We start from the raw sequence: 24,983 nt of genomic DNA on the forward strand, positions 1-24,983 counted from the left end.
GAGTATAATCTTTCAAGGAAAAATTGGATATTCAGTGAAATAGAGAATTTTCAGCATTCATGATGAAAAGACCAGAGCGAAATAGAAAATTTGATTTTCAAATACAAGACTCTGGAGAAGCATAAGAAGGTAATCAGGAAGGGGATATCATAAGAGACTTAATAAGGTTTATCTATTTAAATTCCTACATGGGAGGATAATACTTGTAACTCATAAGAACTTTCTCATTAGGGGCAGTTAGAAGGAGTCTATATAGACAGAAGGCATATGTGTGAAAAGGGATAAAAATCTAAAAAAAAATTAAGGGGTAAAAGAAGATTTGTACTGAAACAATAAGAAAGAGAAAGTTGAAGTGGCATAATTTATCTGTCAGTATTAAAGAGACAAGAAAAAGCTTTTACAATGGAAGGAAAAAGGAGAGAAGAGAGAGTGAGTGAACCTTACTCTTGTCAGAATTTGCTCAAAGAGGAAATAATATACATACTCAGTAGGGGTATAGAAATATATCTTACTCTATAGAAAAGTAGGAAGGGAAGAAGTTTCAGGAAGGGAGGAGAGCTATACAGGGGAGAGGATGATCAGTAGCAAAACACTTTTAAGCAGGATCAGGGTGAAAGGAGAGAGAATAGAATAAATGGGGTAAGGGGTTTCCAGTAGTGATTGGGAAAAGAATTTTGAAGCAAATTTTTTTTGATGAAGGTTCTCAAATGTTTAGGGAACTGAGTCAAATTTATAAATATATATATATATATATATATATATATATATATATATATATATATATATATATATATATGCCATTCCCCTATTGATAAGTGATCAGAAGATCTGAACTAAGCCCAGAGAGCTATGAAATCATTCATTCATATTTATTTACCCAATAATACCACTATTAGGCATGAATCCCAAAAGATATTTTTTAAAAAGGAAAAGGACCTATATGTACAAAAATATTTTTTTTGTTTGCTCTCTCCTCAGGGCAAAAAATTGAAAATTGAGGGGATGTCCATCAATTGAGGACAATTATTTATCCCTGAGGAATGGGTAAATAAATTGTGGTATATGATTACTCTGAATAGTATTGTTGTATGAAAAGTGATGAGCAGGATGCTTCCAGAAAAAAAAAAAAAACTTGAAAAGTCCCCATGAATTCAAGCAAAATGAAATACAGTTTGCAAAAACTACGAGCAATGTTACAGAATGATCAGCTCTGAATAACTTTGTTGTTCTCAGCAATGCAATGATCCATCACTTCTCTGAAGAACTTATGGTTAAAAATGCTATCCATTCCCAGAGAAAGAATTGATTGTTTCTGAATATAGATTGAAGCATACTTTGTTTTTTATCCTTTTTTTTTTCTTGAGGGGTTTTTGGGGGGTAAGAAAGAGGGGGAAATCTATGTTTTCTTTCATAATATTATTTTTATGAAAATGTTTTATATAACTTCACATGTGCCTTCTTAATGGGGGCTGGGAATAGGAAGGAAGAGAAAGAATCTGAAACTCAAAGTTTTAAAAACAAATGTAAAAATTATTTTATATGCAACTGGGGAAAATAAAATAAGAAAAATAAAATTACTGTGGATTATTGATTCTTTCTGCTCTTCTATATTTCCATGGCATATTTTCTCTCTATAGTAACTGGATTGACAATTATATGAGGGAGGTTCTTTCCCTTATCCCATATTTTCAATATTTTTTTAATTAATCAGAAGAGTGGAGCAAATACATTTTTACCTGTCAGGTTACATTCCTATCCTTCTTCAGCCACTTTCTAGAAATTTAAATTGCATTTCCAGCATTATCTTCTCAATCACTTACTTAACAAATCAGCCTTTCTCCTTGGAATTCTCTATTTTCAATTATTTGCATTTTGTCTAGTATTTTTTGGATTAATGAATTAGTTAATCCAAGAGGTTATTGTTGTAATAGAAGATCAGCACTAGCTATACAAAAATGGCAAGTAACAACATTACAGAACCATAGTTTTCTCATGTAAAATAGTGATAATAAAACTTGTTTCACAGGGTTGCAGTAAGGACTGGATGTGATCATGTTTGTAAACTCACAATGCTTGTTCAAGAGAATAAAGGGTAAAAATACTGAAACTTGTTATAGAGGTTTACATGGGTATTTTATATTTGATCCTGGAGATAATAGGAAACCATTGCAGATTAATGATTTAAGAGAGAAGGATAACATGAGCAACCTATATATACTTCTGGACAATCATTTTGGCAGCTTAGGAGTTAGATGGATTGTAGTGGAAAGAAAAATTAGAAAACTACTGCAATAGTTAGGTAGGAACTGATATGGGCCTGAAATAAGGTGATACCTGTGTGAGTGGAAAGTAGGCATGAAAATTCTAAAGTCTTATGGTAATTAGATGACTTTTTCATAATGTATAATACTAGTAATAATACTAGCAACAACTATGACAAAAATTATATTAATAACAAAACAAAGTATCTTAAGATTGTTAAATATCATGTATTAGCTTAGCCAATTTCTATAACCTTTAAATATGAATAGGATAAAATATGCAATAACCATTTTTAAGATTTATTTCATTTGGTATGTTTGTCACTTGTAATTTTAACCATTTCTAAAGCAAGTCCTGCTTACAATAAAAATCTCTGTAGATTTTTGCTAAACTCAAATGATTCTAGGATTTAAGATTTTGAATAGAATAAAGTTTAATCCCAATTCTATATTTTACAGTTCAAGACAATGAAACTCAGAGAGACTGAAACATTTTTTAAGTAGGACATTAAGGAGCAGGACCATAATTCATATCTACATCCTTTGGTCCCAAATCCAGTGGTCTCTCATCCATTTGATAAATCTGACTCTTTAATTCCATTAATTTATGGTAACAGTATGAATTACCCTATTAGTTACTAATGTTTTCTATTTTTTTGTTTCAATAAATTGACTTTCTGGCATAACTTACCCTATAAAACTCTTGAATCTACGTAAAATGCATTTTCTTATTATTTTAAATATGGTTATGTAGGTTTTAAAATAGTTGTCTCTCTCTTCTTGTCTTTATCTTTTGAAAACTGAATGCATAGTGTGTAGAGGGAGATTGTCAAAAATTCCTCTCCATAGTTTTGGGGAAAGCTGTTGTGAGAATTAGTGATTTAACTCCTTTGACAACAGTTAAACCCAGAACATGATCTCTAAATTTTCTTACAGTTCTCTTATTATATAAGTATAACATGCCCAACATGATGTTAATTTGGTTGTGTTCAAACTAAATTTAAAGTTCAGATAAATAGTAGATTTTCAAGAAATACTTTTTGGTTGATTGACAATTCTTTTGTTTACCAACAAATAGTGTGAAATCCAGCCTTTTTAACTACACTTACTTGGGCAGGAAGACATATAAAAATTCATAGTATGAATTCATACATCATCAGAGCCATTTGGCTCCTGATCAACATATCTCTATACAGGAGAGAATATTTTTAGCTTCTTAAGTAAAAGACATAGTGATCTTTAAAAATCCTTGAGAGGAAATAATCACTGGATTTATACTAGCAATGGTTAATAAAAAGCTTTCTTAACTAAGTTCACAGTAACATCCCATCAAAGGAGAGAATCAAATTGTAAATGATCAAGATTTCTGTGTCCTACCTAGCTTTGATGACTATACTAGCATCAATGATACAGGCATAAACTATCCCTGAAACATAATGTTCCTAGAGCTTTGGGCATTTTAAGAATTCTATCAATGTATGTTGTTTTTTTCAGTTGATTAACATGCTGAACTTTTTTTCTGACCAGCAGGTGGTGAAATCCCTTATACAACCCTAGCCACTCGAATGATGATGGGCGCTTGGTGGCTCTTTGCATTGATTGTCATCTCATCATACACAGCTAACCTTGCAGCTTTCCTCACCATCACACGAATTGAAAGCTCCATCCAGTAAGTAGAAACAAAAGGATGCTGGTAGATGATGATGATGATGATGATAGGTAATCATCAGCAGCATCATTTTAATTCTACTAAGTTATTGAAATAATTGTGTTATTTCATGAATTAAAAATAAAAATAGCATACAATAATTAGAATCTAATTGGCATCTTAAGGTTTGCAAAGTATTTTTACAGACATTATCTCATCAGGTCTTTAACAACTCTGGTAGATAGATGCTATTATCTCCATTTTATAGATGAGAAAATTGAGACTGAGAGGTTAAAGAACTTGCCTAGAACAGCGTAATTAGTAAGGATCTGAGACCACATTTGAATTCAGTTCAAATTCAGTTCAATTTTTATTCAACAGTTTAGCTGGAGAAAAGATGGAAGATATGGGTAGATAGTGTCTGTATATATAAATTTCCCTGAGAGGAATGCTATTGGGCATGATATTTTAGAGGTTTTTTTTTAACAATATTGTTTTTTCCATTTTCAATTATATTTTTTATCTTTTTAAATTATGGTCTTAATAATATAAACATTTTGGTGTAGAGAATATAGTCTGAACTAAAATGATGGTCTCATTCATTTTTTAAAATCAGTATTTTAGACATTTTTTAAGGAGGTATTTTCATACTTCCTGGGAAATTCAGTCTCTGAGATAGTATTTTGAGAAGACAGTTGACATTATTAAATGATTTTGAAATTGGTTTAAAGATTAAATCTGCTTATTTGAGGAAAACATAATTTCATGATTCCAAATACACCAAAAAGAGTATACCAGTGAGTACTAGAAAATAAAACTACATTTAAAGGGATTATACAAAATGCACCATATGTGGTGGTTTACTCAGACCATATCAACCTCAAATTATATAGCAAGAGATTTTTTTTTAATAATCTGGTATTCTACATCTATCAATGTGTTCTCACAGAAGCCCAGTCATGTTCCATTAATTATTATTGTAACACAAAATTAGAATAATTTGAGTCCATTGGGGATCTAAGTTACCTTGGCAGAAAGACATAGCTCCTTTTTTAAAAAATAATTTAAATGTCAAGAAATAACCACTAAACCATTTATTTGTTACAAATTATTATAAAAATAGAAACAGAATAGCAGTTACCTCTAAAAGCTGCTGATGTGTTTTTCACCATCAATTGTGAGCAAATTGAAAATTTAATGTAGGAATATAAATTATAATTAATAGGGGCTATCATTCATATAAGAACATTATGCCAATTACTCATCCTCAAATCAGAGCAAATGTCAAGTAATTTATAAGGTGATGGTAATAGTAATGAATAATGCTTACTTTTCTTTTATTATGACCTATGCTAAGAATTTAAAACAGAAATATTACATAGTCTATATAAGAATGCTATGAATGGATTCATGCCACACTGAAATGCCACCTCTATATCACAATGAAGATATGTATGGAAGTGTATGATTTCTAAATCCTTGCATATTATTAATACATTTCAAAATTATTAATATATTCAAACCCCAAAAACTCTTTGGTAAGAAAAGCAATTAGATATTCTCATAAATAAAGCATCAAATTACTCCAAATGAATTTTTTTCAAGTTAATTCAATCCAGCGGACATTTCTTTAATTCTTATTTGATAGAATAGGATAGTCTCATATTCCTCTCTGATTCTAGTTGTCTCATAGTTGGTTAATTTAAAAAAAAGAAAGAATATAGCAGTGGAAAGATTAGGATCCTGACTCAGAAAATACTTTGCTATCCTTTGGATCTCTCAAATTCACTTTTTTCTTCTGATTCCTTTTTGTTCCAACTGACATTTTTACAAGTCACCAGGGGATATGATAAAATGCCATTTTTTCTAATTTTATATACATAATGATTTAGCAGAGCAAAATTAGATCAGAATAAGGGTGAGGGGAAAAAAATCCCTGTTCCCATATAAAACAAACAAAAGTTTATATTTTTCACCTTTGCTTCAAAACACCATTGCCAACAATATTTCTAGGAAAAGCTTTGAGATTTTCACAGACCAATTTGTCTTACAAAATTCTTTTCCAAATGGAATCAGAGACACGTCTTAATCTCTTTAACCTATTTAGTTCATTTCTCTCTTATATTGAAAGGATGTGACAGTACCTATTCTTCCTAGCTAGCATTTTCTGTGAAATTGACATATTAGTACCAACCTTACTCCATTCCCAGAATAACTTCCACCAAGCAGAAATGGCAAAGAATATAAAAATAGGATATGTCATCTAGGGAGAGAAAAATGACCTTCTTTGGCTAGATGATTGATATAAATTCTTCATGTTTTAGAAGGAGAAATTAAATCTATTTCTTTGTAAGGATTTGAATAATTGTTATAGAATTACACTCTGTGCTCAAAATCAGTAGAGCTAATTCTCCATTTGTCATTTTTTTCAAGAACAAAAGCTCAAAAAAATTTTCCCACCCTCACCCTCACCTCTAATTACCACCAGGGTGGTAATCAACCATGATATGGAGATGGGAAACAAACAAACAAACAAACAAAAAAATCAAGAATTTAATTTCCATTTCCTTTCATGATACAATAGCTCAACATACCATATTCTGTTCCATGATGTAATGTCACATAACAGATTGGCACAGTTGGAGAAGGTGTTTCCAATATTCTGATCAGCTCCTAGAAGAAAAATACAGTTGCTCCAAGTCCCTGGTAGCAATTTTGTTTTCTCACTTTCACTAAACGACATTTGGCTAGTTGCTTCCTAATGCATGTGAAATGGAGTAGCCTTTTCCCCTAGTGGTAGCCCCCTTGTAGGGGATAGTGCTGAAATGGAACTTCACTACAAAGATGCTGGTGAAATTTCTTTTATTATAAGTCACAGAACAACTTCAAACAAGGCCAGTTTTTTTCATTTATTCATAATAACCATTATCTAAATAAAGTTCACACTAGAGCAATTATATAATTAATATCTTTAGACTGTGAATTATCATTACTATTGAGCACCTTATGCATGTAAATAAGTCTGATTCTTTATTCAAATAGGTTTCAATTCACCACCATGTACTTTGTTGTACTGTATTCATTTGTACAAACTTTATGATAGGGTTTTTATTGTTTTATATTGTATATAGATTTGTGCATGTGAATTTGATTTTGCCTAGACATATGATTTCAGTGAAGTATCATGGTAGAAAGAGCACTGACTTTGGATTAAAAAACTACCTCTGGACTGGTGAGATTTACATGAACTGATGCTAAGTGAAATGAGCAGAACCAGGAGATCATTATATATCTCAACAACATACTGTATGAGGATGTATTCTGATGGAAGTGGATTTCTTCGACAAAGAGATCTAACTTAGTTTCAATTGCTCAAAGATGGACAGAAGCAACTACACCCAAAGAAAGGACACTGGGAAATGAATATAAACTGCTTGCATTTTTGTTTTTCTTCCCAGGTTATTTATACCTTCTGAATCCAATTCTCCCTGTGCAACAAGAAAACTGTTCAGTTCTGCACACATATATTGTATTTAGGATAAACTGTAACCTATTTAACATGTATAAGACTGCTTGCCATCTTGGGGAGGGGGTGGAGGGAGGGAAGGGAAAAATCGGAACAGAAGAGAGTGGAAGAGATAATGTAAAAAAATTACCCTGGCATGGGTTCTGTCAATAAAAAGTTATTAAAAAAAAAACTACCTCTGATACATACAACTTGAATAACACTGAGAAAGTAATTTTTTCCTCTCAGGGTCAGAGATTTCTCATCTATAAAATGAGGAAGTTGGAAAATATGGCCTCAGAGATCCCTCTTAACAGTGAATTTCTGACCCAGTGGTTTCCTTTTTTGATGCTTACCAGAAACTAGGTTACTGTATGGTTGAATGACTTGCACAAATCACATAGCAAATATGTCAGGGGTAGATTTTTGTTGCTTTTCATTCATTCAATTGGACTTGACTCTTTATGACCTTATCAACTATGGCACACCAGGCCCTTCTATCCTCCAGTATTTCTCCAAGACTGTGCAAGTTCATGATTATTGTTTCCATGACACTTTTCATCCATCTCATCCTCTGCCATCCCCTTTTCCTTTTGTCTTCAATCTTTTCCAATATTAGGGGCTTTTTCAATGAGTCCCATCTTCTCATTATGTGACCAAAGTATTTAAACTTCAGGGTCATTATTCCACTTTCCAGTGAATAGACTGATTTGATCTCCTTGCTATCCAAAGGACTCTCAAAAGCCTTCTTTACCACCACAATTAAAAATTATTAATACTGCAGCATTCTGCTTTCCTGATAATTAAACTTACAGCCATATATTGCTACTGGGAAAATCATAGCTTTGACTATATTGATTTTTATTTGACTAGGTAATGTCTCTGATTTTTAGCATGCTATCCAGATTTGCCATAATTTTCCCTCCAAAGAACAAGCATCTTAATTTCATGGCTTGCAGTCAGCATCTGCAATAATCTTTGAGCCCAAGAATATAAAATCTAACAATGCTTTCTTTCTTCTTCTATTTGCCAGAAAGTGATGGAATCAGGTGTTATGATTTTTGTTTTTTAATGTTAAACTTTAAGCCAGCTTTTACAATTCCCTCTTTTATCTTTATCAAGAGCCTTCTTAAATCTTCTTTAATTTCTGCTATCACAATGGTATCATCTACACATCTAAGATTGTTAATGTTTCTCCCAGCAATCTTAAATCCTGCCTTTATTTCATCTAGTCTAGCATTTCTCATGATAATCTGCATAAAAGTTAAATAAGGTGACAGTATTTAGCCTTGACATACTCCTTTTCCAATGTTTAACCAATCAGTTGTTTTATGGTTGGTTCTAACTATTGCTTCTTGACCTACATAAGAGTTCCTCAGGAGCAGGTAAGATGTTCTGGAACTCTCATCTCTCTGAGGACTTGCCATATTTGGTTGTGATCCATACAGTTGAAGGCTTTAATTTAGTTAATGAAACAGTAGATATTTTTCTGGAACTCCTCGGCTTTCCCTAACAACATTGTCCAAAAGTGAAATGAGCTAATCTGAGAGGTGCTGAAGTGCTCTACAGGAGAGGTTTTTAAGCTCATCCTATACTTGAAAGCCTCACCCTAATTTTGTCAGGTTTGTTATCATGTAGATTTCTTTCAAGAATGGGTTGGACTAGAAAGTTACTAAGAAGCCTTTCATTTCTCAAAATCCTGAGACTTTATGACATGAATTTTTACACTTTTACATATAACACCCTGATTTTCATTTACACTCTGATTTTCAGTTCTTTGGCCACTTAGTTCTCTCCCAGATGATCATCTCTCTACATTAGCCACAAACTTCTTTTCCCAATTTGACCTCTTTGTAAATCACTTCAACTTTATGCTGTCCCCTTCTCTTTGTTCCTTGGTTATATCATTAATTGTGCCAAGTCTTAGTCTTAGATGACGCCCAACACCATTGCCTTATCTTCTACACACATGCTTCTGAACAAAGGTAGAGAAAAAAATCCTTTTTTTCCTTTTAACTGGGTCCACTAAAAATTTATGTTGCCTAATATCAATAAGACTTAGACAATCTTTTTACACTTCCCTAATCAACTAACTATTCCACAACAACTCTTCCAAATATTTTCTTCTCAACATTCCCATAGCACTATATCAGCTAAGAATCTTAGCAAATATTTTAATGAAACATTTGAGATCAGTTTCCCAAAAAACTCCTTCTTCTCCCCTTCTCCTCATCTCAGATCAGTTAGATGCTTTCTGTCACTATCTTCTTTTTCACCCTAATACATGAAAAGGGAGCCCTATTGTATATTGTGGCCAAAATTTTGAGAAGGCTATGTACAATACATATCTCCACTTCTTGTCTTCTCATTGTCTTTTAACTCTCTATAATCTGGTCTCTGATTTCATCACTCACTCAAAACTCCTTTGTCCAAAGTTAAAGATGTATGTATCTTTAACCCTGTCAATCACCCTCTTCTTGTACTCTATTCTTTCACGTTATCAGCACATTATTCTCTGCTGGTTCTCCTCCTATCTAAGCACTCCTCTGTCTCTATTGCTGTATTCTCATCCAGATCACTCACATTAACTGTTGATGTCCTATAGAGCTCTGGCCTGGGCTTTCTCTTCTTCTCCCTTTATGCTACTTTACCTGATGATTTCATCAGCTTCCATGAATTAAATTATCATCTCTATAATGATGATTCTCAAATCTTCCTATCTTGCCCCCAAATTTTTGTTAACTTCAAATCTTACATCTTCACCTGCATTTCAGACATCTCAAACTGAATGTCCAGTATAGATATCTTAAATTCAAAATAGTCATAACAGAACTAATAGCTTTATTTCTCTTCTCCCTTTGTCTAAACTTCCTTCTTACAGTAAAGGACACTACCATCCTCCCAGTCCCTCAGAATGAACAATCCTTCACTACTCACTATATCATCCCCACCATATCCAGTTTATTGCCAGTGCTATCAATTTCACCTTTTAAATATCTCTCATACATACTTCCTTTTCTCCTGTAATATTACTAACAACCTGGTAAAAGTTCTTATTTCCTCACATCTAGACTATTGAAATAACATCTTAGTTAATTAACCTGCCACATGTCTCTCCCCATAAGAAGTCTTTCATTCATCTGTCAAAATGTCTTTGTTGCCACTCAATAAACTTTACTGATTCCTTATCATTTTTAGAACCAAATACACAATCTTCTTTTGACATTCAAAACCCTTCATAATCTAGCTCCTGATTCTACACCAAAGAAAATTGTTGTTATTGTCTATTCTTCATTCTTACTGCAGATTAATGACATCAGGAGTAAAATGTCTTGACTTGCATGTGAGTTGAATTTGAGTGAGACAGAGCCACACAAAGTCATCAGCTTTGCCCCCTACTCCAGAATCATCAGATTCCAATGGCAAAATAAAGCTCAAGATAGTCCAGGAAAAGAGAAGTAACAACTTAGTAAAAAGAGGCACAAAAAATGCTGAAGAAAATAACAAATTAAAAAACAGAATTAGCCTTATAGTAAAAAGGTCACACAAATCTATTGAAGAAATTCTTTCACCCCACATAGTTATAATTAATTGACAAATCTTGTCAATTCTATCTTCAAAATATTTCTCACATCCACCCTCTTCTCTCTACTACCTTGGCTATTTTCTATCTCTCATCAGCTTCGATTAGACAATAATAATAGCCTCTTAATTGGGCTTCCTCCATCTGAATAATTCCTTTTCTAATTCATCCTTTAGATTGCTGCCATTAAAGTACAAGTCTGTTTGTTATTACTAAAGCACTAATGTGACTGTATCACTCCCCTGCTTAAAACAAACCAATATATAAATAAATAGGTAAATAAATAAGTAAATAAATAAATAAGAAGACTCCAGTGGTTATCCCTAGAATAAAATAAATAGTCATTTATCCCTTACCTTCACTAGTGATGTTACTTCAGCCTATTTCTCCAAATTTATTATACAATGTTTCCCTTTTACCGTGTGTCCTAGCCCATTATATACATGCATGTTCCTCACATGTAACATTTCATCTTTCATTTATCTGTTTTGCTTAAAATTCAGAGCTTCTTTTGATGGTCAGAACAGAATTCATTGCTACTTGATGTTGTTGATGATTATGATATTCCTGTATTTTTTGCTATCTCTTCCATACAACTTTGTATTTACCTTGTATATTATTTTATGTTTACTTCTGTGTGTGCATGTTATTTCCTTCCACTAAAATGACAGCTCCTTGAGGACAAATTCTATTTAATTTCACCTTTTTATCCTCAAACTAGCACAGTACCTGACACTTTAAATGATGCATATCAAATGCTTATTGAATATAGTGTAGCTTTATGTTATCTTCCATTTTGTTTTGATAAGTTGTTGATAAGTGTTCCATCTCTTATCCAAGTCAATTATGAAAATATCAAATAGCACAGAGCCCAGAAAATTTCCCTGGTGTACTCCACTGGAAATAGCCCTTTGTGTTAATATAGATTCAGCAATGATGAGACAACTCTGAAAATTCTGGTCATTCAGCACTACTTATGGCCAAACTTAATTGTACTATTATTTAACCCATATTCCTTAATCTTGTCTATAAAAATACCTAAAATGTAGTCAAATCTTTCCTGACATGCAGATATGTTATTTAAATAACCTTCCTCTAATCTGTTAATCAAAAGGAGGGGAGGAAGTGGTTACTGCAGAATGATCTGTCTTGATGAAGCTATGCTAGCTATTAGTAATCACTCTTCTTACTAAATGTTCACTAACCATCCAGTTTAATTACCTATTATTTAAAAATTTCACCTTTTCCCATCATCTACTGCTGATTAGGTGAATTTTAGTATGGAATTGCTTCAGGTTAGGTGTAAAGTATGCTGAGAACCAAAGCTTGAATGAAAAGAACAACCTTCCCTCATTCTGCTCTGTTCTGTGTTTAAGTGATCTATCTGTTGAAGCTCCTAATATTGTTAAGATTTATGTTCTTTAAACAAATACCTTGATAGTTTTATACATGTATGTATTTATACATATATATATATAAATGTTTGCATATATGCATGTATACATACACACATAAATGATACGTGTGTGTTGTGTATGTGTGTATATCTTCTCTGACTATTCGGTCATAAGATAGATAAGATAAGAATCATCGCAAACACTAAGTAATCATAAGATGGTCCCCTACTCACGCTAGGTAAGAGAGGGTGATCTGGAGATATAAAAATAAAATTACATATATCAAAATTATGTTTTCCTATTTAAAAAAGGCATGTTAAGTTTGTTGGTTTTTCAAAATCACCTTCTAATAAGAGTTTAATTACAATTTTATTTGTGGTTTTAGGAACAGAGTTATTTTAGCAACATGATATGCTCTGTTTATTCTGAGTTCACCGAATCTAAAACTTTGACAACATAATAAGTTCCTTCAATTCCAAAAATTATCACTTTCTGAACAAGCTGAATTTTTCTAAACAAATCAGATCCTCTGCCTTCCCCCACTCCCCGCATCTTTTTTTCATCAAGCATATACTATTAACACTCTAAACTTTAAAAAAAAAAAAAAACTATCAAATTCTCACAAGTAAAAATTCCTCTATTTCTTCTTTCTTCTGCTCTCCTCTTTTCCCTTCACTTAACCTCCTTTCTCAGAGAGTTTGTTTTAGCTTTTGGGGCATATAACTCTCCAAAATGGTTGGATCAGCTCACTACTCTACCAATAGTACATTAATATCCCAAGTTTCCCAAATCCCCTTCAATTTTTTTTTAACTTTTTTGTCATACTAAACGATTGCTTAGTATTTGAGGTTTGTTAGAGGTGGTTCCTCAGAGTTGTTTTAATTTATATTTCTCTAAATAATAATGACAGAGAATTTTTATTTGACTTTAGACAGTTTTGATTTTTTAATCAGAAAACTGATAGACCATTTATCAATTAAAGAATGATTCCATTCATATTCTTATGAATTTGACTAAGTTCTCTATATATTTGAAAAATAAGTTTCTTCTTCACCAGCAGAAACTTGCTGCAAATTTTTCTTCAATTTTCTGCTTTCCTTCCAATTGTGGTTGTATTGCAACCAATACAAAAACTTTTTCATTTAATATAATTAAAATCATCCATTTTACATCTTATAATGCTCTCTATCTCTTGTTTGGTCATAAATTCTTCCCTTATTGATAGACCTGGCAGGTAAACTGTTTCATGCTGCAACAATTTATTTATGACATCACTATGTCTAAATCATATCCCATGTTGACCTTAATTTTGATATATAGTATGAGCTCTTGTCCCAAATTCTGAAATCTTTGTGTTTATCAAATATCATATTTCTTTGGTCATTTGTTACTAAATATTGCATAGTCAATCTATTCCACTGACCTATTACTTTATTTCTTAGACAGTACCTGATCATTGTGACAATTACCACTTTGTTATGCAGTTTGAGATCTGATATAACTTTTTTCATATTAAAAAAAATAATTCCTTTTATATTCTTGGCCTTTGATTCTTCTAGATATATTTTGTTATTATTTTTTCTAGCTCTATAATGATATTTTTGGTATTTTGATTGGTTATGGAATTGAATAAGTAAATAAATTTAGGTGGAATTGTAATTTTCACTATGTTGATCCATCCTACCTATGAGCAATTTACATTTATCTAATTGTTTAGAATTGTTTTCTAATTATGAACAAATTTTGTGTATAAAAATTATCCAATATGCCAGAAAAACTACTGACACAAAGCTCCAAGCCCATAGTGCTTTGTCAAAGGGTCTGTGGCTCCTTTTAATAAAATGGACCTCAGATCTTCCTTATGATCTAAGATGCCCCTAGTTCCTATGACCTTGTTCTTATAGGGTTTGATACCAGGTCTGATACCTGTATACTCTGGAGAGGCAACACAAAATACAAAATCTCATTGGTTGATAGATCTTGTGCTGAGGACCAAAAATGATGTATCAGCCCAAAAAATGGTATATTATGAGGGTGCAGGACATGTATTGAACAAAGCATGAGATATCTCTGCTGACTATATGACCAAATGGTCATAAGAGTGGTCAACGTTGGTCAAGACAGGGTGGTCTGGAGATACAAAAATAAGTTGAAGGACTTTCCAAAGAATTAAGAAATCCCACTCACACTGTGTTTATACAAAAAAAAAAAATTGAGCAAAACAGGATGGAAATATCTGTCATCATTTTTATGATTGCACAAGTGACTTCCTAACTGGAAAACAAGTGGTAACTATTGGATTAAAGTTTGAGGCCTACTAAAAGAATGTAACTTTTCTAATTTTCCCTATGAGATTTGTATAAAATATCAAACTGATCAATATTTATTGGAATAGAGTAGCAGTCCAAATAAATCATTCCTCAAACTGTGTTAAAGTTTTGTAACTGTATAGTTTCTGAATTTGTCTTGGTAGATAAACTCCCAAGTGTTTTATTTTGTCTGCCGTTATTCTAAGTGGGATTTCTCTTTCTATCTGACATTGTGATGTTGGAATCTTTACAAATTGCTAACTCATTAGAGTTGATGTTTGTAAAGATTCCAAGAGTTAGTGACATAGAAATGTTGATAATTGGCATAGATCTATTTTATATTCCACACTTTGCTAAAGTGGTTATTTATTTAAATTAGTTTTATTTTTAAATATTCATCCATTTTACTTTGTCAGATTCATTGGCATATACTTTAGAAAACTATTATTTTTCTTAATAATTGCTTTAATTCCCTCTTGATTGGTGATAATTTACTTTTTTTTTTCAATTTTGATGTTGATAATTTGGTTTTATTTCTTTTTCTTTAATCAAATTAAGCAATGATTTATCTATTTTATAGTGAGGTTGTTTTTAAACCTTGGCCTGGTTTCATTTATTTTATTTATTAGTTGAATTATTTTCTTTCTTTTTTTTCTTTTTTTTAATAGGTACACATTAAAATTAATATATAACATATAACACAAAGATTGTTAATAGGCACATATTAAAATTAACATATAATATATAACACAAAAGTGTTAATAGGCACATATTAAAATAAATATATATAACACAAAGGTTGCTAATAGGCATATTAATAAGGGCATTTTGGGTAGCACAGTGGTTAGAAGGCTGGGCCTGGCATCAGGAAAACTTCTCTCTGGTTGTTGCTCAGTTGTGACAGCCTTGTCCAGCCCTTGTTGTCCCCATTTGGCCTTTTCTTGGCAGAGATCTTCCCTAGTGGATCCAGTGGATCCATTTTGTCAGATAGTCGGAGGTAAAATGACTTGTCCAGGGCTAGGCAGGATGTGAGGCTAGATTTGAATTCAGTTCTTCTTGACTCCAGGTCCTGTGCTCCATCTCTCTCTCTCTCTCTCTCTCTCTCTCTCTCTCTCTCTCTCTCTCTCTCTGTGAGTGGGTTGGGGAGGAGACATTTATTTGGTACTCCAAATACAGGATTTGGAGGCACAGGAGTCAAGGGCATGTTACAGTGTGCCTAACCATGGGAAGCACAATGGCAAGTGAAAAGAACATCGACTCTGAAGATAGAGGACTTGAATGAAACACTTGAGTCTTGCAGTGTATCCTTCAATTTCTCATCTTTGTTGAAGTAGTTGTAGGAGGAGTTGGGTTGAACTGTATTCTCTTACTTTACTACGTTGTCTAGTTTCTCCTTTTTCTACTTCTCTTGATTCCTATTGTTGGAGATCAAATTTTTTGTTTAAGTCTGTTTTTTTCCTTAGAAACAGATGGAATTCCTCTATTTCATTAAATGTCCATCTTCTTCCGTGGAAAAAAATACTCAGCTTAGCTGGGTAGTTTATTCTTGGTTGCATTTCAAGTTCTTTTGCCTTTCAGAATATCTGATTCCAGGCCCTTTGATCCTTTAATGTTGAGGCAGCCAGATCTTGAGTGACCCTTATTGTGGCATCTCGGTATTTGAACTGTTTTTTCCTGGCTGCTTGTAAAATTTTTTCTTTAGTCTGAAAATTCTGAAGCTTGGCCACAATATTCCTTGGAGTCTTTATTTTAGGGTCTTTTTTAGAAGGTGTTCAATGAATTCTTTCAATGCCTATTTTCCCTTCCGGTTCTATTACTTCTGGGCAGTTCTCTTTGATGATTTCCTCTAAAATAGTATCTAGGCTCTTTTTTTCATCATAATTTTCTGGTAGTCCGATGATCCTCAGGTTATCTCTCCTAAATCTATTTTCCAGGTCTGTTGCTTTTCCAAGTAAATATTTGACATTGTTTTCCAATCTTTCATTTTTTTGGTTTTGCTTGACTAATTCTTGATGTCTCAATGAATCAGTCTTTTCTATTTCTTCAGTTCTGATTTTTAGTGAGTTATTTTCTTCATTAGCTTTTTTTACTTCTTTTTGTACATGTCCAATTGAGTTGTTTTGCTGTATGGAATTTTTTTCCATTTCACTAATTTTTTTTTTTTTTTTTTTTTTAGTGAGTTATTTTCTTTTTCCAATTCGCAAATTCTGTTTCCCTGCACTTCTTGGGAGTTTTTTTTTTCTTTTCCAATTCACATTTTAGGAAGTTGTTGCTCTCTTGCATAGCTTCTCTTTCCTTTCCCCATTTCTCTTCTAGCTCTCTTTTAAGGTTTTTAATAGTCTCTTCTAGGAGAGCCTTTTGTATTGGAGACCAACAATTGTCTGGAGACTGTCTGCTATTGGTCTCTTCAGGGTTGAAAAGCTGTTCTTTTTCTGTATAGAAACTATCAATCGTTCTTTTGATTTTTTTACTCATTTTGTTAAAGCCTGTAAGGTCTGCCTTCCCAGCCAGGAGGTTACTAGCTTCCTCTGCAGAGCAGTGAAAGGTATATAGACAGATAGCTGTCCTGCCAACTGGCTACAAAAAGCAGCGAGGTACTGAGTGCTCTGGGAAAGAGTACCCCACCCGGGAGTAACTCAGGCCTGCAGGGCTGAGCTGGGAAAGTGCACTTCAAAGAACCCCGCTGTGTGAGACAACGACTGCCCTGGGGCTAGACGCTGAGCAGTGAGAGTTTCACTTCCCAAGCCAAGTCCCGCCCTGGGGCTGTGGGTATTAGCAGCTGAGCAGTGAATGGATTTGCTGGGACGGGAAGTGTCTGCCCGGGAAGCGCAGTCAGCTGGGGAGGTTCTACTGCCCCAGGTTGAGCCCTCCACTGTGCCGATTAGAGGCTGCCCAGGCAGTGCCCCCCCTATCATGCAGATTAATAACTGCCCCTGCAAAAGCCCGGAACTGCAGAACATAGCTGCAGGGCTGCCTTACAGTCTGCCTGAGTCACTTCCGGGTTTGAGGGGATACAGCCAGATCTCGTTGGGTTCTGGCATTTTTTTAGAGTTCCCTCTGTTTTAGGCTTTAATTTCTCTGCCAGTTTACTGCTTTGTAATCAAGGCAGAGCAGTTAGCCTATAGCAGAGTCATCTCTATAATTTCTCTAGCCACAGAGATCACCTCGGCCCCTAGTCTGCTCAGGATGCTAGTCTCTCGCTGCCTGTGCTAGTCTGTTCCTGGCCCCTCAGGACAAACCTTTCCTGGTGAGCTTCCGATTGACTTTGGCTGGTAAGTTGTAGTGCTTCTCATCTTCATAAATTTAAGCAGTGAAGAGCTATTTTTGAGGCTGAATTAAATAGTTGGTTATGAGGGGAATGAGAGGAGCTTAGAGAGTCGTGTGTGCCTGCTCCGCCATCTTGGCTCCACCCCAGGAAGTCTGTGAATGATTCTCTTTCAATTTTATTACTTTCTCCTTTGATTTTCAGATTTCTAATTTGTTGCTTAATTGAGGATATTTAATTTCTTCTCTTTCTAGGTTTTTATTTTTTTAGTTGCAGGCACAATTCCTTGATCTGCTCCTTTTTAAATTTGTTTATCTAATAATTTAAAGATTTTTCCCTGAATAATGCTTTGGCTACATAACATAAATTTTGGCATGCTGTCTTATTGTTGTCATTCTCTTTAATGAAATTATTTGTTTCTATTATTTTCTGCTTGATTGTTATTGTTATTGTATTTGTATTTGTTGTATTGTATTGTAATTGTTATTACTGTTGTATTGTGGTTTGACTTATCTAATTCTGAGAGTGCAAGGTTGAGATCTCCCACTATAATAGTCTTGCTGTCTATTTCTTCTTGCAACTCTTTTAATTTCTCCTTTAGGCAGTTAGATGCTCAATCACTTGGCGCATATATGTTTAGTATTGATATTGCTTCATTGTCAATGCTACCCTTTAGCAGGCTATAGTTTCCTTCCTTATCTCTTTTAATTAGATCAATTTTTGCTTTTGCTTGATCTGAGATTAGGATGGCTATGCCTGCTTTTTTGACTTCACCTGAAGCATAATAGATTCTGCTTCAGCCTTTTACCTTTACTCTGTATGTATTGCCCTGCTTTAAATGTGTTTCCTGTAAACAACATATTGTGGGGTTCTGCCTTTTGATCCAGTCTGCTATTCGCTTCCGCTTTATGGGAGAGTTCATCCCATTCACATTTAAGTTTAAAATTACTAATTCTGTATTTTCTGCCATCTTATTATCCCCAGATTATGTTTTTCTTTTTCTTACCCCATCCTTACCCTCTTTCCCAGTATTAAACTTATGGGCACCACTTTCCTCACACAGTTCTTCCTCTTTAGAATCCCTCCCACCCCCTCTGAATCCCTTCCCCTTTCTTTTACCTTTCTTTTATTATTCTTTTTCATTTCCCTTTTCCTCTCCCACTTTTTAATGAGGTGAGAGAAGTTTTTCTGTAAACCAAATATGTCAATTATTTTCTCTTTGAACCAAATCTAGTGAGAGTAAGAGTCACATAATGTTCCTCCCCCTCTCTAAATTCCATCAGATATGATAGATTTCCTTTGCCTCTTCATGGGATGTAGTTTACCTCCATTTATCTCCCCTTTCCCCTTTTTTTGATACTATCCTCTTTCCATTTTTACTTCCCTTTATTATATTATATCAGTAAAATCAGATTATACATGCACTCTTTATGTATGTCCATAACAGAAATGCAATTCTCAAAAGTTTTTTTTTTTTTTTTTTTTTTTTTTTTTGTTTGTTTTTTTTTTTTTTTTTTTTTTTACCTTTTTCTGCTTCTCTTGAGTCCTATAGTTGGAGGTCAAATTTTTTGTTTAGCTCTGTTTTTTTTTTCATTAGAAACAAATGAAATTCACCTGTTTCATTAAATGTCCATCTTCTTTCCTGGATGAAAATGCTCAGCTTAGCTGGGTAGTTTATTCTTGGCTATATTCCAAGTTCTTTTGCCTTTCAGAATATTAGATTCCAGGCCCTTCAATCTTTGAACATGGAAGCAGCTAGATCTTGAGTGATCCTTATTGTGGCTTCTCAGTATTTGAATTTTTTTTTCTGGCTGCTTGTAATATTTTTTCCTTAGTCTGATAGTTCTGAAATTTAGCCACAATATTCCTTAGTTTTCTTTTTTTTTTAAGCATCTTTTTCAGAAAGTGTTTGATGAATTCTTTCAATGCCTATTTTACCTTCTGATTCTATTACATCTGGGCAGTTCTCTTTGATGATTTCCTGAAAAATAGTGTCTAGGCTCTTTTTTCATCATAATTTTCAGGAAGTCCAATAATTATTCTATTTAATTTTTACACTTCTACTCATGTCTTTAACTTTTTTCTTGCTTATTTTTTGTTAGATTTATCTCATTCTGAGAAAAAAAAAATCAAGTTCCCGTAATGATATAGTTTTATTCTCTATTTCCTCCTGTAATTCAATTAACTTTTTCTTTAAAAAATGAATGCTATAACATTTGGAACCCATGTGTTTAGTATTCCTATTATTTCACTGTACATGGTACCTTTTCATTAGAAGTAGTTTTGTTGTTCATCTTTTAATTAGATCTAAGTTTGTTTTTGCTTTGGCTGAGATCATGATTTATATCCCTCTTTTTTGTTTTTGTTATTATTTACTTTTGCTGAAGCATAATAGCCCCTTAAATCATGTGTCCTATTTTTTAATCTAGCCTATTATTTTTCATTTTATAGGTGGAATCATCTCTTTTATATTTATAATTACTGTCTTCCTCCGTTCTATTGTATTCCCTCTTCTTATCCTTTTTCTCTCTCCTCTCCTCAAAAGTATTTTGTTTTGACCATCTTGTCATTTTTTTCTGCCCTCCCTTTTATCAGCTCCTCCTTCTCTTATCTTACTGCCCTTCCAATTCCCTCTAGTGTAAAATTTATTTCCTCACCCAATTGAATGTGTTTATTATTCCCTCATTCAGCCAATTTCAATTAAAATATGGTTCTTATGTTGCCCACCCCACACCCAATCTTCTTCTCCAGTATAAATGTTCTATTTTGTGAGAGATATTTTTTCTCTCTCTTCCCTTTTTTCCCAATGTTTCCTTCTTTCTCACCCCTTATTTTATTTTTTTTAACTTTTTTGGCAACAGTCCCATCACAGTCAACTCACACCATTGTCCTCTATCTACTCTTTTTATCTACCCTAATAATTTAACATTCTTATGAGTTATAAGTATCATCTTCCTATGTAGAAAGGTAAAGAGTTTAACTTTATGAGTTCTGTTTCCTTTTTATCCTTCTCTTGAATCCTGTATTTCAAAACCAAGTTTTTTATCTAAGTCTGGTCTTTTCACAAGAAATTCTTGACAATCCTTTTCTTCATTGAATATCTATTTTTCCTCTGGGAAGGATTATATATATTTAGTTTTTCAGGGTAGGTGATTTTTATTATAATCCTTTGCCTTCGTATTCTGAGCCCTTTGATCCTTTAATGAAGAAGCTGCTAAATCCTGGCTTATCCTGTGGCTTCAAGATATTTTAATTATTTTTTTCTGGCAGTTTAAAATATTTTCTCCTTAATCCAGGACCTCTAGAATTTGGGTATAACATTCCTAGGAATTTTCATTTTGGAATCTTTTTCAGGAAGTGATCAGTAGATTCCTTCATTTTCTATTTTACTCTATGGATCTAAGATCCAGATCTGGAAATAAGATCCAAAGCATTTTTCCTTGATAGCTTTTTGAAATTTGTTTTGTTGTTTTTCATGTCCATGTTTTTCAGATAGTCCAGTAAATTATCCAGTAATTATTAAGTCATCTCTTCTTTATGTGTCTTCTAGCTCCATTGTTTTTCTAATGATATAGTTAACATTTTTTGCTTTCTTTTGATTTTTTTTACTTTTTTTTGATGTATCATGGAATTATTAGGGTCCACTTGTCCAATTCCAACCTTTAAGGAATTATTATTTTCAATGAACGTTTGTATTTCTTTTTTCATTTGGTTCATCCTTTTTTTCATGGAATTCTTTTCCTCCATGGATTTTTGTATCTCTTTTATGATTTGTCCAATTCTGATTTTAGTGTTTTATTTTCTTTAGCATTTGTGTGCCTCTCTTAGTTTTCATAATTTTCTTGTATTACTTTAATTTTTCCATATTATTCCTTTATCTTTCTTTTGATTCTTAAAATTCTTTTTGGTCTTTTTCACAAATTCTTATTTACCTTATGTCTAAGTCACTTTTTTTCTTTAATCCTTTACTTATAGCTATCCTGACACCACTTGCTTATTTTGAGTTTGTGTCTTCCCTGTCATCATAATAATGTTTTTAATCATCAGGTTTTTTTTTTTTGTTGTTGTTGTTTGCTCATTTTTCTAACTTATTTTTTAACTTTTAACTCTACATTAAAGTTGGGCTCTCTTCTGGGGTGGAGGGACCACTATCCCAAGCTTCAGGTTTTTCACTTTGCTATTTTCCAAGCCACTTCTGGGTTGTTTCTTTTTTTTTATTTTAATTATTTAAGTGTCATAAGCCAAGGAGTGATATGGTTACTACATTCTGGTCTATGCTTTGATCTTTGCCCAGAACGGGAACTTGTACCACTGTATTTGCAAGTGCTGTTACTCTTCTTCACCCTGAAACTATGAATAGGTTCCTTACTCTCCTGCAGCCACAAATGCTAATGATCCTCTAGGCCTTAACTCTCAGACCAAGGCCCCTGCTCCTTTGTGAGTGACCACACTTACTCTTTTCCAATGTAGAATTGAGACCAGAACTCCTGCTCCTTTACAACCACAGGCACTAGTGCTTCTCTTGGTCATGAAACTGTGACCAAAGTCTCTGCCCCCTTGCAACCAGAAGCACTAAAGCTTCTCTTGGTTCTCAAACTGTGACCAGGACTTCTGCTCCCATATAATCACACGTACTAGTGCTTCTCTTGGCCCTGCAACTATGACTAGGTCCTCTGCTTCATTGCAGCCACAAATGCTACTGCAACCCAAAAGTAGGTATGGCCTATGCAATAGATTCTTTTAACCAGCACCAGAAAAAAGCATCCCCAATAATGTTTCTGACTAGTTGTCTGACCCCCTTAACCATCTCTAGGGTGAATGTTTCTGAAGTTGCTGTTCCTATTGTTGCACTTGCCTCCGAGGCCTGCTATTGGTGTTACTTCAGAGCATTTTACTCTGTGGTCTGATCACTACCCTGGTATAACAGATCTTTCTTGTCATCCTTTTTGTTGTCATGGGCTAGAAAAAATGCTTCATCCTAACCTGTTGTTGGCTCTATCATTTCAAAATTTGATTTGAGATGTTGTGTGAAAGTTATTTGGAGGGGAATTTTGGGAGCATTCACATGAATTGTTGCCTGTATATCTTGGCTCTGCCTCAGCTGTTTAATTTTTAAATTGATTTATTTTACACTTCTACACATCAGTACACAGATATACAATTATTCCTGCCCCATTTCAAGCCTTGTCTAACTAAAGAAGCTAAAAGATAGCCAAGCTATTTAGAGAATACAAGAGTGGGGAAAACATACTCCACTGTACTGTCTAGATGGACTGCCTTTTCTCAAAGACTTTATTCTTTTTGATCTAAAGGCAAGTTACCAAATGTATAGACTACAACAAGAGGGTTTATTTACCTGAAAATGTAAAAATGAGAGCAGAATCAAAATTCAGATAACCAGGATGTACATATTAAATTACTTAGAAGTTACTTGTAAAATAGAGAAGGTCTCCCAATTTGGATTATATGACAACTTCAGTGAAGTGTTCTAGAAATAGTGGAGAAATTCAAGTACATACAACTTTGGTGAGGAGGGAGATTATATAAAAATAAGCTAGTGGATGAAGTGCTGAATCTGGATTCATAAAGATATGAATTCAAATCTGGCCCCAGGATGGTATTAGTTGTGTGACCCCAGGTGAGTAATTAACCTATGTGTGCCTAGATCCTTCAACTATAAAATGATGGTAATAACAGCATCTATCTCACAAGGCTATTGTGAGGAGCAAACAAAATACTTCTAAAGCATTTGTCACAGTACTTGGCACATAGTAAGCACTATGTAAATGTTTATTAACCCTATTCTTAAGGCATATACAACAATAAATTTATTATGAAATGAAATAAAAGCACATAGGCATACACCATAGTAGTTTGTTCTGATCAGTGTGTTTTGATCAGTTATTAATAAGATGTTTTCCCTAATACTTTTATTGATCTATTCTATCTATTTCTCTTTTGGAGCTTTTTCTTTAACATAGATATTAATTCCTGCACATTTTAGTCAGATATAATAATTCTCTCTCAGATAAATAGATGTGCATTATTTCAATAATGGAAACTTCTAGAAACTTCTATACATGTTACAAAATGATCTCTACGAAAAATCAGATAATGCTGATTGATACTTTTGAGTGTCAGGAAATTTTGAGCTTAAAGAGATCATCAATTCTGATTCCTTCACTTTACAAAAAAGTAACTAAAGTTGGAGAAAGTCACTTGAGGTACTTGATGTCATACAGATAATAAGTAACTGAGCTAGAAGTCAAACACAAATCCTCTGATTCCAAATCCAAAGCTTCTTTAATTGCTGTATGTGAATCTGTTAATCACATTAACAAAAATAACAAAAAAAAATTTTTTTAATTACTATCACATCCCAAAACAAGTGATTTGTGGATCATATTAAAGTTTGCAAAGAATTTAATGTGAACTAACTCATCTGGTCTTCAGTATAACTCTTTGAGGTAAGTGTTATTATTATTCCTGTTTTAGAGGTGAGGAAATTAGGCTCAGAATAGTTAATAATTTATGTAGAGTCATACAGTTAGAAGTATGATATATTTGAAGAAAAGTATTTCTGACTCCAAGTCTAATACTATATCCATTAGGCAAACCATGGAACTTTAAAAGTTATCTGGTTTAACCTCATCTCTCTTTTCCATAGAACCCCTGATAAATGTCTGTCCAGTCACTTCTTGAAAACCTCTTGTAACAAGAGACTCATTCCATACCTCCTAAGGCATTCTGGTCCATTTATAAACAAAGATAATTATCAGGAAGTCTTTCCTAGTATTGGTGAAATATGCCTCCTTGAAACCTCTACTCGTTTATTCTGGATCTGTCCTCTCCAGGATAGTAAAATACATTTTCTATATGACAACTTCTCAAATATTTAATCCCAACGGTCATAGCAATCATAACTGACCTGAAAGATCATTTATTTCAACACTCTCATTTTATGGATTAGAGAATGTGGGCTGTAAGTAGTAGGGTAAGATTCAAATTCAGATTA

The 24,983-nt window shown here is 33.4% G+C and overlaps 1 protein-coding gene across 2 annotated transcripts in view; it reads left to right on the top strand.

Annotated features, from left to right (window-relative positions):
- Positions 1-24,983, top strand: part of GRID2 (glutamate ionotropic receptor delta type subunit 2) — a 1,896,723-nt gene that overhangs the window by 1,604,163 nt on the left and 267,577 nt on the right. The window contains exon 12 of one of the 2 annotated variants that reach the window (XM_051967540.1): positions 3,789-3,930. In XM_051967540.1, coding sequence (XP_051823500.1) covers positions 3,789-3,930 — 142 coding nt within the window. The remainder of the gene's footprint in view (positions 1-3,788; positions 3,931-24,983) is intronic. The other variant, XM_051967541.1, reaches the window with a different exon arrangement.

The sequence above is a fragment of the Antechinus flavipes genome, chromosome 6 (genome assembly GCF_016432865.1).
Source record: "Antechinus flavipes isolate AdamAnt ecotype Samford, QLD, Australia chromosome 6, AdamAnt_v2, whole genome shotgun sequence".
NCBI lineage: Eukaryota > Metazoa > Chordata > Mammalia > Dasyuromorphia > Dasyuridae > Antechinus > Antechinus flavipes.